Source organism: Cadophora gregata (assembly GCF_030347475.1).
Source record: "Cadophora gregata isolate MNR1 chromosome Unknown scaffold_11, whole genome shotgun sequence".
NCBI lineage: Eukaryota > Fungi > Ascomycota > Leotiomycetes > Helotiales > Ploettnerulaceae > Cadophora > Cadophora gregata.
Genome location: NW_026695934.1, coordinates 2,045,137 through 2,063,569, shown reverse-complemented (window position 1 = coordinate 2,063,569; position 18,433 = coordinate 2,045,137). Strand labels below are relative to the sequence as shown.

Here is an 18,433-nt window from a genome sequence, read left to right as displayed (position 1 = left end):
GTCAGAAGCACCTTCAACTACATATCATACATCGCTCGCGCCACTCGGACCAACGATTCATGCTATCACAATATCGTTGCTCAAGCCCGACCAAGGAGTGTCTTGAAAGATACTCGTGCGAAGCTGCTCCTGTTTGTTTTCAAATCTACATGATCTATGGCGACTAATCACAAACAACACCGAATGGCGCCTACAAGATCGACAGTACGGGCGGCCTGTGACAGATGTCACGAGACAAAGAGTCGCTGCGCGAGAGCCCCTGGATCGTTTGAATGCGAGAGATGCAGCCGACTCGGCAATGTCTGCTCCTATTCCGCCCCGTTACCAATGGGTCGACCAAAGGATAAAGCATTAACCCAGCCCTCTGGTTCACCACTAAGGGAGCATGCGCATTCGTATTCCCAGAATGCTCCAATACAGCGAAAGAGACAAAGACGAGCTGTGCACAAGACTTCCGATTATCCTCCTTTCGATGATAACGAACGTAAATCCCCTCCCGCGTCAAACTCAATTGCATCACAGGCCAACTTGACTATAATACAAATCGAAGGTGAGAGACTGGATTTCTGCTATGTAATGATCGTTCCTGACGAGGAAGCAATTCAGATTCACAGCAGTTGAGTTGCGATTCCTGGTTGCCAGACAGTTGGTCTACTAGCAATTTTGACTTGAGCTGTATGTTGGAGTCGGACTACGCACCACAGCTTGATCATACAGGGACCCATCTAGGTGAAAGCTTCGACCACCTTAAAAACACTACGTCGGCCACTTTGCCAGTCCAACAGACAGGCCACTCGGGAACTGATGAGGAAGGAGTGTTCTCGAAACCCATCGACACAAGTCAGGATCTGGCTGATATGAGTGGCCAAAGCTCATCAGAGAGTTCCTCTGACATTTACGAGGATCGTTTACATCAGCTTCTAAGACTTCAATCTCATTTATACAAAATCATATCTCCAGAGATACCGTCGAATGTCTGTCTAGGTTCCTTGCCGGAGGGTCAAACTATCCACGAAAAGTCAGTCTCCGAGAGCAAATCAAGCATGTCAAGTTTAGACACGATTCTCGGGAATACACAAACACTGATTGACATCCTTCAAACACCGCCCACATCGCCTTCTCCAGTGCCTCACATGCCTCAGAACTTCACTGGGGCATCACAAGTTCATCCCAGCTCGACCAGCGACAGCCAAAATCCCTCAGCCACTGTGCCCAGTCATCCACCAGATGCCGTTACGACGCTTCTCAGCCTCTCCTGTTATCTCAGCCTACTTATAGCATACGAAGGTCTTATTGCCTCTTTACTATCATCGCCTGACGACCAGGGTGGTGCCACGGCTATGCAGCCGCCATCATTATCGCCGTCTTTGACTTTCGGCACATTCAGTATGACAGCAAGATCCAGCATGTTCATGAGCACTGTGGTTCATCTTGTGAGGGAGATGGTCCAGCAGCTTCATAGCACATTTCAGAGAACATTTTCCCTGCCTAACAATACTATGTCAGGGGCTGTTGTTAATCTGGATGAACATATTCGACCAAGTGGTCAGGTAGGCGGGGTCCACGATGGACTTGGGACTGACAGCTTCATTTTAGCTTCTTCTCAGTCTGTTCTGACGGACATCTCAGAGAGAGAAAGGCGGCTGCTTCAAGTTCTCGCTATGCAGCGATAGGAAGTAGTGGCGCAATGCATCCCCTACTCCTGGAGGAGAGGAGCGGACAACGGGGAGTTTGATGGCCACAGAGTATTTAGCCTACAAGGAGCATGATGGACTTTTTTCCAGTGGAGTTTGGCCTGCTTTACATTCCTATTTAAGTTTCCATCTACCTTTTGATTTCAAACCAGGTGGATATACTTCATAGCCGTGACATTTTTTACGCGAAATTCGCTTCAAGGGATAAAGGGCTGCTCAGCACACATCGTCTTGCAAGTTTTTTATTCACGTGGCGCTAAATGTGGCTGAATACACAGCGAAAGATGGAGAATATCACGGATTTGCCATTTCCATAGTTACCTACTTGTTCTACCTGAAGAACCTCAACTTCTTTGTCATGTATAGATTCAGCGTCTCTCCAACTCACCAAAGCCGAACACTGCATGTGCCGGAGACATTGAAGTCGCCGCTGCAGTTTGTTTTCTAGGCACGTCTTCCGGAAGTCTCCGGTGCCATGAGGCAATCGCACATCCACGTTGTTAGCCATGCTCGCTATGAGGGATGCAGCGATCTCATTGATGAACTCGCCGAGGGTCCAAACCATCACATTAATGGGGCCATGAAATTTACCAGGTCTCAGAGAAGTCACAGTGCAGCGTACTGCCACTCTTTTCTGCCTCAACATTACCAAATTAGTCTCCTGTGACTGCTAGTGCGAACATGAGGGCTCTTGTTGTTCTCAAAGCTTTTTGGAAGTTCATTTGGGTAGGCGGAAATCCTTTCGCCATCCTCACAGCAATTCACACTCCCAATGAAGAAGGCAAATATGTCATTCAAGCAGAAGGTGTCCGACTTGCATTTACCGTAAGTCCAGACCCATTGGCATCTCTACCCTCATCTTCCTCCGGTGATGCTCTCAAACTCGCGAGCTGTCGTCAATGAACGTCTACTGATAGCTTGTTCACCAGAACCAAGGAGGAGCACTTGCAAACCTGTGGATTAACAATACTCACGGCCAGGAGATTGATATTGTGATGGGCTTGGACAATGCGACACAATACGCCCAATATAACGGAGCACTTGGCGGGGCTTTAGGTTCGTCCACAAACCGTCAGAATGTTCTGCGTATTGACGCATCATGAAGGACGATATGCAGGCCTCATCAGCGGTGCAAGCTTCGAGCTCAATGGGAAGCAATGGAAAACCTCACAGAACGGAAAAAATGCGCAGAAGCCAGTCACCATCAATGGCGGGAAAAGAGGTTGGGGCAATATCAGACTGGACGTGGCAGTCCATACGAAGGATACTCTCACTTTCTTCATATACGATCGTGGCGCGAACGGATTTCCAGGAGTATCAGGCGCAAGTCTAACTCATACTGTCACGCCTTTTGCATGGCACATGTCATACGGATCAACACCTATGAAAGAAGCTGGTCCCTTAGATCTCAGCCACCAGGTTTTCTGGAACCTTGATGGCTTTGTAGAGAATTCGACCCGAACCATTGAGAAGCACAAACTCTCCTTACCTTACTCCGGCTTGCGTCTTGGGATTGACGTGGACAAGATGCCGACCGGAGATATCCTGGGAAACAAGAAGAACTCTGGTTATGATTTCTGGTCTGGTCCTCGCCCGCTTGCTGTAGCATTGAACCGGTCTGGAGACAAATATCCTGGTCTTGACAACACATTCCTCACTAGTCGGTCACAGCCTTGGGCAAAAGATCACAAGCCAGTTGCCACACTGGAGTCAGAAGAATCAGGAGTCAAACTTGATTTCTATGCGGATCAAGAAGCTTTGCAGGTCGTGACATGGAATGATCCTGAAGGCAAGTCATTTGCTTGTGTTCCTTTTCAATCGCAAACGCTAAATAATTCTGTAAAGATTCAACACCACTGAAGAAAAAGCAAGGAAATGGAACGTATCCCATGTTTGCCGGAATCAGTCTCCAGGCGCAGGACTGGACTGATGCAATTAATCACCCGGAATGGCAGAGGGATGAAAAGATAATTTGGGGACCTGACAGGTGTTTCATTGCTTATAGCACTTTCAGGTTCTCTGTAAAGAAGTAGGGTTGCTGCTAGGCAAATCTTCGAACCCCATGCCTGAATAAGGACTCATATGTTCATGAGTCGTCAAATTTTTTCAATCGATTACAAAGTGCAAATTCTGAACCAGAACTTCCGAGGTCGCTGTTCAATACTACATATCTCTCTCCAGTGGCTTGAGCTTGCGACCATGACCGTCTCAACCTAGCAATTACACCCGAGGTCACACTACATACGAATTGCTGCTGGCCTCCAAGTCATACTCAAACTTCGCTTCGCCAGGGTAGAGATACATGGCGCCTAAAGCGTCAGAATCGTCGCATCCTTCCTCTCCTTTCCTGGACCCTGGCTGATAAGCTGACATGTGTTGGTTATCTTCCTGCATCACAACAACCGAGATACCCAACCGCGCTTTGAGCCGCCACACCACACTTATGCAGGTGACAGGCGCTTACGCCGCATAGGCACGCTCTTTGGATATATCCGGTACTCCAAGCCGCCGTTGGAGCGGTGATTTCACGTTTGACTTCATGTCAACCATCGACACGGCGACATTTGTTCCCCGATTCATCCCACTCACACCTAGCACTATTCAAAGTGGGGACAGGATGTCAGACTGACCTTTAGACAGAAGTGCATACGTACCACTTCCAATAATCATTCAGCTGTGCCAGGACCCTGCATACAGATTCGGACTGCAAAATAAACTTGCTCAAGCCTCAATTCCTGGAGGCAAGAGTCATCCATTTTGGCCCGCGTCCACTCCCCTGTTCAGTCCATGGATCGAACCCGAACAGCTTTGTTTTGACTCTTGTGTCTGCTGGCACATGCCTTGAAAGAATGGCTGATCCTCCACCACAGCAAGCCTCTCAAGGTGCAGTTCCGGGTGGTGAGGGTCAGGGAAACATGCAAGTCGACATCAGAAACAGCAGCGATGAGGATCAGGGCCTTCATTTGATGAACCGAGAGCTATCAATCCTGAAGCGTCAAATTTATATCCCAGATGTGAGGGTTGGCCCAAGAACACTGATCCGTCATGCAACAAGAAATGATCGCATCATAATGTCCGTCAGTGGTGTTTGTGCTGCCATTGGTGGCGGTATTGTTCCTCTGATGAGTGTGAGCTTGAAATAATCCATGCAACGTGATCAGTGCTGAGGAGCATAGGTGGTGTTTGGTGCTTTGGCCCAAAGTTTCCAAGATTTCAGTGTCTTGTCCAAGGTTGAGAGGGACACATTCAACAGAAACCTCGTCACGAAGACGCTGTATCTCGTCTACCTGGCTATCGGCGAATACGTCTGCATCTCTATATCAACTTTCGGATTTCTGTATACTGGAGCACGCATAACACAAAGCTTGAGAGAACGATACTTGTAAGTGTTCCGCAGAATTTCGTTGACTTCTGGTCAACCTTTCAAGGCACATCTCCTGCGTTTAAAAATATTCTGTGCTAAAGTACCCATCGATTAGAGCTGCGATCCTGCGCCAAAACGTTGCATTCTTCGATTCTCTTGGAACAGGGGAAGTGATCAATTGTATAACAGCCGATTTAAACCTCGTCCAAGATGGGATCTCGGAGAAGGTGGGGTTCACCATCACCGGTCTAGCTACATTCATTTCTGCTTTCGTGGTTGGGTTCATCATGTATTGGAGTACATTGTCTATTCTTTACCTGTAGTCTATACACTAATCTGGCCAGAATTGTCTCTGATACTTTCGGGAACCTTGTTCTCGCTCCTCCTTGGGCTGTTCCTCACTTCACTGGTCTCGAAGAAATACAGTGCTCAAAAGATTGCTGTAAATGCCACTGCAGCAGCTCTTTCGGACGAAGTTTTCAGCTCTATCAGAAACACCATTGCGTACAATACTCAGGCAAGATTGGCAACACAATACGACAAGCTCTTGGACAATGCTTCTAAGTTCGAATTTAAGCTCGGGGTTACAATATCCGTTCTGCTTGCAGCTTGCATGGCTATTGTTGAGCTCACATATGTGAGTAATCTTCTATGCAAAGAGTTGTCAAGCCAGGCCTCCTGACATGAAATGCGCTAGGCACTTGCATTTTGGGAAGGCTCCCGCCTTCTGGTAAACGGTGAAATCAATATAGCAAAGCTCCTCACCACTGTCCTCGCAATTGTTCTCGGCTCTTTTGCACTTGTAAACATAGCTGCGAATTTCCAAGTGAGCATGGGCACTGTATCAATACACTGCGATTAATGTTGACTTCTCCAAGGCTTTCGCCATAGCTTTGACTGCGGCTAAAAAGATATTCAGTGCCATCGACCGACATTCTCCTCTTGACTCATCTTCTGAAGATGGACTTAAACTTGGCGTCGTCGAAGGGACCATCCAGTTGCAAAATGTCAAACATGTATATCCTTCTCGCCTCGACGTTTGCGTCATCGACAACCTGAACTTGAGTATTCCTGCTGGCAAAACAACTGCTATCGTTGGTGCTTCGGGCTCTGGCAAAAGCACAATAATTGGCTTGATTGAGAGATTCTACGAGCCTGTAGCAGGCAGGGTTCTCATTGACGGCCATGATACTTCGGAGCTGAACTTGACATGGATGAGACAGCAGATAGCTCTTGTCAGCCAAGAGGTGAGGAATGCTTCGCACTGCTCTGGTTATCGTAGTCCTATGCAGTTTATCATCAAGCTCCCTGGTCCCTGTCCCTCCATCTTTTTCTCCGGGTCGACCTCTTCTCCCTAATGAATTCCGTGATACTAACAAGTGGCCTAGCCTGTCCTATTTGGCACTACAATTTACGAGAATATTCGATATGGCATTATTGGAACTCCGCACGAAAACGCAAGTCCTGAGGTGCAGGATAAACTGATTATTGAAGCAGCCAGACAAAGCAACGTTCACGATTTCATCATGAGTCTTCAAGCAGGATATCAGACTCAGGTTGGAGAACGAGGCATTCTACTCTCTGGAGGCCAAAAGCAGCGCATCGCAATTAGTCGTGCGATAATCTCTGATCCGAAAATTCTGCTTCTGGACGAAGCAACTTCCGCACTCGATACACGATCAGAAGGAGCTGTTCAGGCTGCGTTGAGCGCTGTGTCGAAAGGCAGGACGACGGTTGTTATTGCGCATCGACTGTCAACTATCAAAGATGCAGATAACATCGTAGTAATGGCAGGGGGACGTATTGTTGAGCAAGGAACGCACGATGACCTACTCAATCTGAAGGCGTTCTACTATGAGCTCGTTCAAGCCCAGGAAATGCTACCTGGGACGTCATCAGGCAGTGAACAGGACTTTGTTGATTCCAGACTTTCCGACGTTGACCCGAACCTCAACGAGAAATGCGAGATTGGACTTGAGCAGCATGTTCCTGTTCTTCAAGTGACAACTCAAAAGAACTCGTCTTGGACTTTAGCGAAAACAGTCTTAGCATTCAATCGCAAGGAACTGCCGATCATGCTCACCGGCGTCATCTTTTCTATACTTGCTGGAGGCACATACCCAACGCAGTCTTTGTTCTTTGCGAAGTCAATTTCCTCCTTGGCATTACCACCATCACGATTCAGCCAGCTTCGGGACGAAGTGAACTTTTGGTCTTGGATGTATTTCATGCTTGCTGGTGCTGCATTTCTGTCTTTCCTCCTCCAAGGGCTAGCATTGGGATATTGCTCAGCGAAGTTGACGTCGCGAGTGGGTAGCAGAGCATTTCGAGACATTATCCGGCAAGACGTTTCATTCTTCGATCGAGAGGAGAACACAGTAGGATCATTGACAAGCACCCTGTCGACTGAGCCAACAAACCTGTCTGGCTTTGGAGGGTTCACCCTGGGCGCAATCGTGTCAGTGATCTCAACCATTGTATCCGCCCTTGCGCTCAGCATCGCACTTAGCTGGAAGCTCGGTCTAGTTTGTGGCGCGACAATACCTCTCATGCTGTCTAGTGGCTTCTACCGCTACTGGATCATGGCCCAACTTGCAAAACGATCTAAGAAAGCATATGCAGCTTCCGCCAGTTACGCAGCCGAAGCAACCTCGGCGATACGAACCATTGCATCTCTGACACGGGAAAAGGAGGTGCTTCGTGTATACCGTGAGTCTCTGACCGATGAACGCCGAAAAGCAATGGTACCTACATTTAAGTCTTCGAACCTTTATGCAGTATCTCAAGGCTTTCCATATCTAGTCATGGCTTTGGGCTTTTGGTATGGAGGTCACTTGATCTCCAGAGGAGAGATTGGCATGTTCGAGTTTTATGTCTGCTACAACTCTCTCATATTCACCATCCAGTCTGCTGGAAGAGTTCTTGCATTTGCTCCCGAACTTGGAAAAGCACAGAATGCTGCATTGGAATTGATGTCTATATTTGAGAACAACCCTGTCATCGATTCCAGCAGCTCACTGGGTGAAGATCCGGGTCAAGTTACAGGGAAGCTTGAGTTTCGTGATGTTCACTTCCATTATCCAAACAGGAATGGGGCGAAGGTACTTAAAGGCCTCAACTTCACTGTCAGTCCCGGGCAGTATGTGGCATTGGTAGGTGCGAGTGGATGTGGCAAAAGTACTGTACTGGCACTGCTGGAAAGATTCTATGACCCTGGTAAGTGTCTGATCATCACTGCTGGGAGCAGCCTGGAGACCTGGTCCTCAGCACCACTGAGACTGGCTATGATCTGATGCTAATTTCGTCATAGTACATGGAGACATATTTATTGACGACGCGAGGATATCCACACTCAATCTCACGCGGTACCGACGACTCTTTGCTTTGGTCAGCCAGGAGCCAACTTTGTATCAAGGGTCAATTCGAGACAACATACTTCTCGGTACCGACCAAGAGGACCCTAACGATCAAGCTCTATTTCAAGCATGCAAAGACGCTGACATCTATGATTTTGTCATGTCACTACCGTAAGTCCTCTGTTCTCCTTTTCCTACTTTTTAGCTATCAGGCAAGCTGACACAAACCTTCCAGTGACGGCTTCAACACAGCTGTGGGTACAAAGGGTACCCTCTTAAGCGGTGGTCAGAAGCAAAGACTAGCAATCGCGCGAGCTCTAATACGGAGCCCTACGGTGCTGCTGCTAGATGAGGCTACGAGCGCTTTAGACAGTGAAAGCGAGAAATCAGTCCAAGCCGCACTTGAAAATGCAATGCGCGGTCGGACTACCATAGCTGTGGCCCATCGGCTTTCGACTATTCAGAGGGCAGATGTGATTATCGTCTTGGATCAGGGTCGTGTTGCTGAGATGGGGAGCCACTCAGAGCTCTTACTGAAGAGAGGGTTGTATTTTGAAATGGCTAAGATACAGAGCTTGGAAAGGGCACGTTGATATCTAGCTCCAAGTCCTGTGGTTAAAGCTCACATTTTCTACATTTATCCAAGCATAAGTGCACGCGGCACGGCGGATCTGCAACCGAAAGAAGCTCAGCTTCTCAAGCGATGTTTATTTACCCCGCTGCGGGGTAATTCTGCTATGGTTCTGGGGCCAGATCGGTCGCTGAAATCTAGAAATTCCACAAATTCCCCACTTATGATTATATTTTTGATTCTGATAAATTGCGATTGAACGAATACTTGCTGCTATGTCACCTCAGGCCAGAAGTCGCCGTCCCCGCCGGTCCGGCGGAGGCGAGACTTTGAGGAACATGTGAAGTCGCCGCATCCAAAATGTCTCCACGGCGCGTAATGCCCACAGGATGAGCATCCAGACCCTTAGAAAGATGGATTTGGAAGAAGTGTGAGCTGAATATTGAATTAGATTGGTCTGGTCCGCAAAGATGAATAGCTTCGAGCTGGCGCCAAATGTCGCGTTCACATTAGTTGTTGTTGTAGGTAGAGTTCGTGGAGAATAATCCCCGCTGATTTTTGGTAGGTTATTCTATTCTATGCTGGAACTGCTTTATACAATATCACGCTTCACCCCCTAGCAGGTTTTCCCGGGCCAGTCCATTATGGAGCTTCAATTTTACCTTCATACTACGACTTGTGCTGTGGAAATTCAGCATCCAGAACGCTGGAGCTGCACGAAAAGTACGGACCTGTTATCCGAATGACGCCTAATGACCTTTCATTCTGCACCTCTCAAGCATGGAAAGGTATGTTTGGCATTTGTATTGAAGCGTTTCCGAACTAATGAAGTGATGGGACAATAGATATTTATGGATATCGAAAAGGAGGTCAACATCTCGAACGCGATCCCCGGTTTTTCTACACAGATCCGAGTAGAGCACAAAATATTATTGGTAAGCACCCACATCTTCAACTTCTTCCCTCTGAGTCAGACTGACGAGGATGATAGGATCAAACGAAGAGAACCATGCCCGTTTGCGCAGAGTCATGATACATGCCTTCTCCGACTCTGCTTTACAGGCCCAAGAGTCGCTCGTCACAGCGTACTGTGATAAACTGGTCCAGAGACTTTATTCCCAGATGGAAGCGAAGCAAACGGTGGACATGGCGTCTTGGCTGAATTTCACGTCATTTGATATCATCGGTGATCTCACATTCGGAGAGAGTTTTGACGCCCTAGAAAAGGGAGAAGAGCATTGGTGGATGTCCACTATCTTCAATGGTTTTAAGATGGGCGTTCTAGTGAGGACTGCGAAAGAATATATGACAGCACCATTTGGAACTTGGAGTTATTCCGCGCTGGCCAAGCTTCCGGCTGTAGTGAAAGCTCAGGCTAGGTTTCGAAGTTTCATTCGAGATAAAACTTTGAGTCGGTTGTCGATGGTGGAAGATCGTCAAGATCTCATGGGGTAAGCCTCGCGCGCTTCATCTCGTTACTTCTTGAGACTGACTTGACAATCAAGAGCTATTTTGCGTCACAATGATAAAAAGGGCTTATCACAAAGCGAACTCGCGACAAATGCTGGATGTCTTATAATTGCAGGAAGCGAGAGCACTGCCACCCTTCTCAGTGGCCTCATCTTCTACCTACACTCAACACCTCACGCACTGGCACTACTCCAACAAGAGATTCGCCAAGTGTTTACTTCTCCGGACGCCATGAACTTCGAGTCAGTGTCAAAACTGCCTTACCTCCAGGCATGTATCCAAGAGGCACTGCGTCTATATCCTCCTATACCATGTGGACTCCCTCGCCAGGTGCCAGTGGGTGGAATGATTATCGATGGAAGATTTGTGCCTGGCAATGTGAGTTGACTTCCCCACTAGGATTGGGATTGCTTTCTTCCGGACAGAGTCAAATTCTAATTGCTTGTATTACCAGGCTAGCGTCAGTGTGCATCAACTCAGTACCGGCAGATACAGTCGCAATTTCAAAGACCCCTTAAGATTCGTTCCTGAGCGTTGGCTGGAGAATACACAAAATGCTGTTCAGAACTCAACAATGAGCTTGAATACCGACTCAAAATGCCCTCCAAAGGACGTTACTACCAGTTTGTACGCCAATGATGACTTTGCAGCATCTCAGCCTTTCGCGCTTGGTTCTCGTGGCTGCCTTGGCAAGGTACGTTCCAAATTCTGCACACTGTCTGCCCAATATCTCTCCACAAGACAACAATCTGACATATATAGAATCTGGCTTTCGCAGAGATGCGGTCAATTATGTGTCGGCTCATCTGGAATTTTGACATGGAACTGCAGCCCGATTCGCTAGAGTGGGACCGGCAGAAAGTCTATGTATTGTGGAGTAAACCACCATTGAATGTCAAATTGACCGCACGCAAAAAGGATGAATCGAGATGAACTTGTCTGTTCGACATCTTTCAACAATTAGCTAGATCATGTTGAACTCATCAGAAGCCTGGGTCCTGCAACCTTGGTGTTTCCTGTCGCAATCTGATTATGGGTCTGTGCTGTTATTAAGCGAGGATTTGTTTACAAGTTTTTGATCGGAATTTTGACAGTAGTTCAAGGTGCTTTTCTACTGATCTAATCTATGCTTTGCCTTTCATGTCTATTCTCCCTCTTTCAAACTTGCGAGCAAATGTCTTGCCGCCAACATGGCCGGCTGTTGAATCGCCTTTGTATCTCGAAACGCCAAACCCGCCGTAGCGAGGTTCTCAAAGAACATTCGCTGATACACCTCACTCTGTAGCAGCCCACCAGCTAGTAAGAGCGAAGTCTTCGAGTTGTCAGGTTTCTGGTTCGATACCAAAGACGAGATTATGCGGACGAGAGATTTGCTGCCTTCTTGTAGCAGCTCTGTGGCCTTTCTACTCGACGGAGTCGCATCCACAACCACCTTTGCGACTTCGGCGATTCTCTTGGTAGGCTTCAGTGCTTCCCGACTGCTCTCATCTGATGAAACTATCTGATTCAGCAAATTGGTCCAAGGTCCTGGAGATTCTCCCAGTCCAAAATGCTCGAAAATCCTCGGTATGAGGGGATCATCCCAAGATGTGTGTTGCTTCTTTAAGTTGATCTCATCGGCCGATTCCAAAGCAAGCCTCAATGCTTGACGACCAATTCCATACCCTGAGCCATCATCACCAAGCAGATGACCCCAGCCGCCAGCGCGTCCCGTTCGCTCAAGTCGTCTATCTTTGCGTTCGAAGCTCATGGCAATTGATCCAGTCCCCGCAACTAAGACAATCACCGAGTTGACACCATTGTTTTCGCTCACTGTATTGGCGAGAAGATCAATTTCAGTGAATATTCTGAGTTTGTTTCTCACACTGGGGTGGAAAATATCGAGAAGAAGCGGATTGACGCGATTGGCGATACAGGGGCGGTCATACCCTGCCAATTCAATCCAGATGTAGCGAAAGGGAATGGACTTGAATAATATCCCGTGTATCGCTGGGCAAGAGTCGACAGCTCGTTGGATAGCTAGCGAGATCGAAGATACTGCTGTATCAACCCCGACATTCGAAACGTTGCACTCTCCAGCTTCCCCTTGCCCGAGCTCTCCATTCTTGCCCAGAATAACAGCGCCACATTTGCTGCCACCGCCATCAACACAAAGAACGTAGTCTTCAGGAGCGATTCGCTTGGAGGGTTGATATTTCGACATCTGAAGAACATCTACAAGAACACCGCCGGCATCGTCAAGTTTTCTCCTTGATTCAGGAATTGATGTCTCAAGCAGAATAGTGGCCACCGCTAACTTTACGCTTCCGCTACAAGCAGCAAGTAAAGCTTCCAGTTCTTGATCTGATGAAGGAGATCGTTCCCCACATATCGTACGTATAATGTTCTTTGACCGTTGCTGTAACTTGAAGTTCGACGACTTGACGTCGATCATCTGGCAGCGTCAGCAACTTCTTCCGCCATGCCAAGTGAGACATTCACATACCATATCCCCATATGTCTTGCCAACTTTTATCATTAGACCAGTGCTTAGCATATTCAAGGCCATTTTAGTCCCCGTACCGGCCTTCATTCTCGTGCCTGTTAAGTTCTCGATTAGCAGTTGTAGCCTTTAACTGAAGCACCGTTACAAATGCGGGCTTGACTTGAGTTCGGGCGTACGCACTTCCAGTCACTACCTCTGGTCCAGTGATTACACTGATCATATGGTCTACGTTTCTTTCTTTGCCCATAGCCGAAGGTTCACAACACGCCAAGCCAACAGTAACACAACCTACCGACTTTGCAAAAGCGAGACATCTCAGAACATACGGTGTCCTTCCAGAAGCTGCAATTCCGATCAGCGAGTCCATTTTGCCGTTTATGTTCAGAGCTTTCAAGTCTCTTTCTGCAGCCATAACATCGTCCTCTGCTCCTTCCTGAGCAAACCGAAGAGCAGCATCACCACCAGCTATCAGAGCGACGAATTGTTCGCTTGGCGCAGAATATGTGGGAGGTATCTCTGAGGCATCTAGGACCCCAAGTCTGTTGCCGGTCTCAGTATCATAACACTTCCAATAGTTGATGAAATTTACCTCCCACTTGTTCCGGCACCAACATATATCACCCTTCCTCCTTGGCGAACTCGGCTCGCTAATGCGTCAATCGCTTCGGCAATGACTGGAAGACAATTGTTTACTGCTGCTGCAACTGTTGCGTCTTCTCTGTTGATGATTTGACATAGCTCATACGTGCTGACTTTATCGATATTGCTGCTGCCATTATTTCTCGATTCCGTTTGTAGTCCATCGAGGACGATAGTGGGGGTCATGATTGTTTACTAACAATCATTCTGCTTCAAAATTCCAGGTTGGTTGGAAGGTCAGAAGGCAGTGTCTACCCAAATTTAGTTTGACGATTGTTCAACAATTTTTCTTTGTTTCCTCTTCACGTTGCAACGCGGCTTAAGGGGAGTTGATATGTGCCGCTATCGTGACATGTAGATCTTCTCCTTCCTTGGCAACATCCCGTTGACTAACTAGTCTCACACCAACACCATTCTCTGTTCCAACGCGGCTCGGAAGCCTCGGTTGTCTCTGCGACGTTACTTTGCCTCCACATATCTTCCACAAAGGTGGGATTCGAAGCGCTGCATTATTTTCTCACTGTCAGACCTGACATGTCCGTTCCCCGCACTGTCACCTATCTCCAGGTGTCTGGCAGGCGCCAGCCGGGCAGTGTTGTGTTACACTCCCACTTTACAGCCCTTGCCACTCTTATCAACAACGAGCCAGAACCACCCTACGTTACAGCCTTGCGCACATTGCGGGATTCTCAAGCAAAAGTCCGAACTGATTGATTATAAGAGTGGCATGGGCTTATGCTACCAAAGGGCCTGATCTGAAGATCACGGGCTTCTCGAAAAGTATTTCCTCAGAACAACATCAATCAAAACGGTTCATATACGGAGATATCATTTGCCAACCATGTCGACTCAGGAAGAATCAGCAGCCCACGGGACAGATGTCGAAGCCGGTACCGAGCAAGGAAACCGTCTGAAGGACTTCTATGCGAATCCTTGGACTCAGATCTTATTGATAAGCGTAATATGCTTCTGCTGCCCTGGCGTAAGTGCAAGAACTCCAACCCCGCGATCAAGACTGACATGAACCTAGATGTACAATGCTTTGGGTGGACTTGGAGGTAGTGGACAAGTTGATCCTACAGTTGCCGCCAACGCGACAGTTGCTCTCCTTTCTGCCACGGCTGCAACTGCTTTGATCGTTGCAGGACCGTTCTTCTCTCTTGTCGGACCTCGCTTGTGTTTTCTCCTCGGTGGATGGACATATGCTCTCTACAGTGGGAGTCTGTTGAACTTCAACCGTAAGTAGAACTCTACTCGCGACTGTTTCTCGGGATACTTACACTGAATAGATCATGCAAATGGGGCTTTCGTTATTGTCTCGGGGGCTATTCTGGGTATTGGTGCATCCATGCTTTGGGTTGTGCAAGGAGCCATTATGACTACTTACGTCAAAGAATCACAGAAGGGTCTCGCTATCGCTGTCTTCTGGATCATATTCAATCTTGGAGGGGGAGTAGGTTCACTCGCGTCCTTTGGCTTGAACTTCCACTCCAAGAAAGGCACTATCTCTGACTCAACTTACATTGCCTTGATGGTGATCATGCTCGTTGGATGGGTCCTCGGAATCTTCATCTGCTCCCTTCGAGAATAAAGCTTGCTCAACTGCACGCCGCTGTTGAGCACGAAAAGTATTCCTTCAAGGATGGTATCAAGACAACATTTCAGACTCTGTTTACTTGGCGAGTTGCTTGCATGCTACCTCTCTTTTTCTGGTAAGATAGCCCTAACCCCGCGGTTGATGTCAAAGTACAGTCGCTAACTCTCTGAACAGTGCCAATGTATTCTATTCATACCAACAAAATGATGTCAACGGGCTTACGTTCAATATTCGAACTCGGTCCTTGAATGGTGCTTTGTACTGGATCGCACAGATGCTGGGTGGTCTTCTCATCGGTGTTTTGCTTGATCTCCCATTCCTCACAAGACCGGCAAGAGCAAAGTTTGGCTGGGTCGTCCTCTTCTCAACAGGCATGGCTATCTGGGGAGGTGGCTACGCCTTTCAGAAATGGCAAGATCGTCGTGTCGCCAACGGCCACAAGCAAGATTTAGATTACACAGACGGATCTCTGTCCACTGGCCCGATCTTCCTTTACATCTTCTACGGAGCTTATGATGCGCTGTGGCAAGGCTTCTGCTATTGGCTGATTGGCACTGAGTCCAATTCTACTGCCAGAGCAGCTGTTCTTGTTGGCGCGTATAAGACGTTCCAAGCTACTGGTGGAGCTATGGCATGGAGAATCAATGCTCTACATACCGCACCTATGACACAGCTGGGTATGAATTGGGGCCTATCAATGGGATCACTGGCAATTGTTTTGCCTACCGTTTGGACTGTGACGAAGACGACTGCTGCCCCAGGAGCTGCGGTTGAAGAAGGTACTGAGAAAGACTTTAAGGAATAGGGTATGACGGTCTCTGGCATGATGGACGAAATCAGTAAAATATCGTAACCACTACGGCGTTGAAAGCAAGACGGCTGAGTGGGAGGTCTTTGGAGAGCCTGATAGCGTTCGAATTTGATAGATTTGAAACGGGAGCACCTCGTTCGTCTTCAAAGATGACTGTGCCGAGTAATCAAAAATATCGTTCATTGTCACTTTGCCTCTATTGGGCCGAGTAATGGCAAGTAAGCACTGCCAACCCGAAAGCGTGGGTCGCCTACAAGAGTTCCATGCACCCCATTCTTGGGCTGCACTAAGTAATCAGCCTTCCCCTGAATGACGGTGGCCGTTGATGATCGGCAAGCTGCAGTGAAACGTAACCCCGGTTGTTTGGATCCGTCATAAATCAAGATTCTCGAATTGGAGGGTGTTTTTGTCGGACCTCTAGAGCTACGATTGGAGATAATACATGATATAGGAGAAGTTTACGTTACACAGAAATATGGGACGTACATTAAAGTGCTTTATAGTCGTACCAAGAAGCTTTTCTGGGTCAGGAACGGTACCGAGCTTCTCAGAAACATGCAGGTTATTTTCCTATTTTTTGCATTGACAGGAGCTCTTGGCTCACCAACTGGCACGTCTGATCGTCATGGGAACACTCTCAGATATGGATCTCCCGAGTCTGTTGAGATGCAATCAACACCTCTCAAACAGATGGTTGCCAACTTAACAGCATACACACATCCAGCGAACTATGGGGCTCCGACGCATAACCAGATCCATCCAGTTGAGCCTGGGTCGGCGACTCTGGTGGGCCACGACTCGGTAATTGTGTCTGAGTTCGCAGTCGCGAAGAGGAACCTCTATGCGGATGTCAATGGAACCTTTCTGCCTAATGACGAACAGGAAGATGCCACTGTCGATACGATATATGACATGGCCAGTCTGACGAAATTGTTCACAACAGTTGCGGCTTTAAGACAACTGGACACCGGGAAGCTGAGCTTGAATGCCACGGTAGCTTCGTACATCCCAACATTTGCAGTTAACGGGAAAGCGGAAATCACAATTTTGCAGCTGCTTACTCACACGAGTGGTTTCGATGCAGATCCATCTCCCTCCCTCTTTTCGTCTGACTACACCACATATGCTGAGAGAATCAATGCCATCATCACTCAGAAGATCATCAACCCACCTGGCAGCACATTTCTATACTCAGATCTCAACTTTATGACCATGGCCATCGTCCTCAAGAAGATCACGAAACTCCCGATCGACGCACAGATCTACGAGTACACCATCCCACTCGGCATGACAAAGACATTCTTCAACCGCGGCAATATCGAAGGCCGCAGATTCCCTTTTTATCAAGACATAGCACCCCAAGAATTCCAAATCGATGTCCTCGGTCCCGGAGAACCTCAAAGACCTCAACCTGTTCGCGGAACCGTCCATGACGAGAATGCATGGGCACTCAACGGCGTCTCCGGCCACGCAGGTCTCTTCTCAACCGTAGGCGACACAGCTAAGTTCTGTCAGATGATTCTCAATAATGGAACATACGGTCGTCATCGAATCTTGTCACCTGAGGTAGTCGACCTGATTTTCACAAACTTCAACACCAAGTTTCCAGGCAACGAACATGGATTGGGGTTTGAGTTGAACCAGTACTACACTGCGGGCCCGATGGCGAGCCTACTTACTGCTAGTCATACTGGATTCACGGGGACGAGTTTGGTTATTGATAGAGGCTCAAATAGCTTCTGGTTGCATTTTTCGAATAGAGTGCATCCGGATCGCAGGTGGAGTAGTAATAACATTGTGAGAGAGGCGGTTGGGTATTGGGTTGCGAAGAGTCTTGGGAGGGACGTTACATTTCCAGTGTAGAAGGCAGCAACTCTGAGTATATGTAAGCCGCAATAATTGAATAGGATGTAACAAGTCTCAGTTCATCATTTATCAAGAACGGGCCCCAAGCATATGGGGGGAAAAAATGTAGATTAACGCACGTGATCAATACAAGCGAGCACTCCCTGACCTAGGTAAACAAAAGGAGATCTAGGTTTTTCCGGTATGTGGTCTTTGCTATGACTGAATCTTGAATCCTGACTTTTATTCTATCAATTGTATGCAATGAAACTCGATCCACAGCCCAAGACACAAAATAACGCCTTTTAAAACTATTCGTGAGAACCAACTCAATAGTACCGTAGAAAGTCCTGTCTGCCTCGAAGAGAACAAAACTGTCACCATCATTGTTGATATTACTTTATAAAGAGAAGTTTCCGTTTGGGCGCTATAGCAGCATATAGATGAGGAAGGCTTTGATATTATATTTTGTGGCGAGTAGAAGGTATTCCCATGTACATACACTCGTCGGATGTGCTATGTCACCTGTAATCATGTCTAGAATTAAGATTTAAAACATGAAAAGGCCGTAGTTGAATATTGGGATTCTTTTCCTATTGCA

The 18,433-nt window shown here is 47.6% G+C and overlaps 8 protein-coding genes across 8 annotated transcripts; 7 read left to right on the top strand and 1 right to left on the bottom strand.

Annotated features, from left to right (window-relative positions):
• Positions 1–677: 677 nt before the first annotated feature.
• Positions 678–1,673, top strand: ONS95_002795 (uncharacterized protein; the record flags this gene model as incomplete). The annotated part of the gene is made up of 1 exon (XM_058496073.1): positions 678–1,673. The coding sequence occupies one exon, from the start codon at positions 678–680 to the stop codon at positions 1,671–1,673; it is 996 nt and encodes a 331-aa protein (XP_058354803.1).
• A 702-nt stretch (positions 1,674–2,375) lies between these two features.
• On the top strand, positions 2,376–3,727 carry ONS95_002794 (uncharacterized protein; the record flags this gene model as incomplete). Its single annotated transcript, XM_058496072.1, has 4 exons — positions 2,376–2,519; positions 2,624–2,750; positions 2,800–3,483; positions 3,540–3,727. The coding sequence occupies 4 exons, from the start codon at positions 2,376–2,378 to the stop codon at positions 3,725–3,727; spliced, it is 1,143 nt and encodes a 380-aa protein (XP_058354802.1).
• Positions 3,728–4,543: 816 nt separating this feature from the next.
• Positions 4,544–9,007, top strand: MDR1_1 (GTPase-activating protein; the record flags this gene model as incomplete). The annotated part of the gene is made up of 9 exons (XM_058496071.1): positions 4,544–4,822; positions 4,871–5,076; positions 5,174–5,355; positions 5,403–5,695; positions 5,756–5,884; positions 5,937–6,305; positions 6,447–8,274; positions 8,369–8,585; positions 8,650–9,007. 9 exons carry the CDS (start codon positions 4,544–4,546, stop codon positions 9,005–9,007), a joined length of 3,861 nt encoding a protein of 1,286 aa, XP_058354801.1.
• Positions 9,008–9,205: 198 nt separating this feature from the next.
• On the top strand, positions 9,206–11,388 carry ONS95_002792 (uncharacterized protein; the record flags this gene model as incomplete). Its single annotated transcript, XM_058496070.1, has 6 exons — positions 9,206–9,773; positions 9,831–9,920; positions 9,977–10,436; positions 10,491–10,833; positions 10,910–11,149; positions 11,218–11,388. The coding sequence occupies exons 1-6, from the start codon at positions 9,728–9,730 to the stop codon at positions 11,386–11,388; spliced, it is 1,350 nt and encodes a 449-aa protein (XP_058354800.1). The 5' UTR covers positions 9,206–9,727.
• A 209-nt stretch (positions 11,389–11,597) lies between these two features.
• ONS95_002791 (uncharacterized protein) lies at positions 11,598–13,801 on the bottom strand. The gene is made up of 4 exons (XM_058496069.1): positions 13,530–13,801; positions 13,121–13,479; positions 12,941–13,035; positions 11,598–12,889 (listed from the first exon to the last, which is right to left on the bottom strand). The coding sequence occupies exons 1-4, from the start codon at positions 13,763–13,765 to the stop codon at positions 11,600–11,602; spliced, it is 1,980 nt and encodes a 659-aa protein (XP_058354799.1). The 5' UTR covers positions 13,766–13,801; the 3' UTR covers positions 11,598–11,599.
• A 619-nt stretch (positions 13,802–14,420) lies between these two features.
• On the top strand, positions 14,421–15,170 carry ONS95_002790 (uncharacterized protein; the record flags this gene model as incomplete). Its single annotated transcript, XM_058496068.1, has 3 exons — positions 14,421–14,561; positions 14,610–14,817; positions 14,869–15,170. 3 exons carry the CDS (start codon positions 14,421–14,423, stop codon positions 15,168–15,170), a joined length of 651 nt encoding a protein of 216 aa, XP_058354798.1.
• Positions 15,171–15,271: 101 nt separating this feature from the next.
• Positions 15,272–15,981, top strand: ONS95_002789 (uncharacterized protein; the record flags this gene model as incomplete). The annotated part of the gene is made up of 2 exons (XM_058496067.1): positions 15,272–15,291; positions 15,351–15,981. The coding sequence occupies 2 exons, from the start codon at positions 15,272–15,274 to the stop codon at positions 15,979–15,981; spliced, it is 651 nt and encodes a 216-aa protein (XP_058354797.1).
• Positions 15,982–16,542: 561 nt separating this feature from the next.
• ONS95_002788 (uncharacterized protein) lies at positions 16,543–17,850 on the top strand (the record flags this gene model as incomplete). The annotated part of the gene is made up of 1 exon (XM_058496066.1): positions 16,543–17,850. One exon carries the CDS (start codon positions 16,543–16,545, stop codon positions 17,848–17,850), a length of 1,308 nt encoding a protein of 435 aa, XP_058354796.1.
• Between the last annotated feature and the right edge of the window lie 583 nt (positions 17,851–18,433).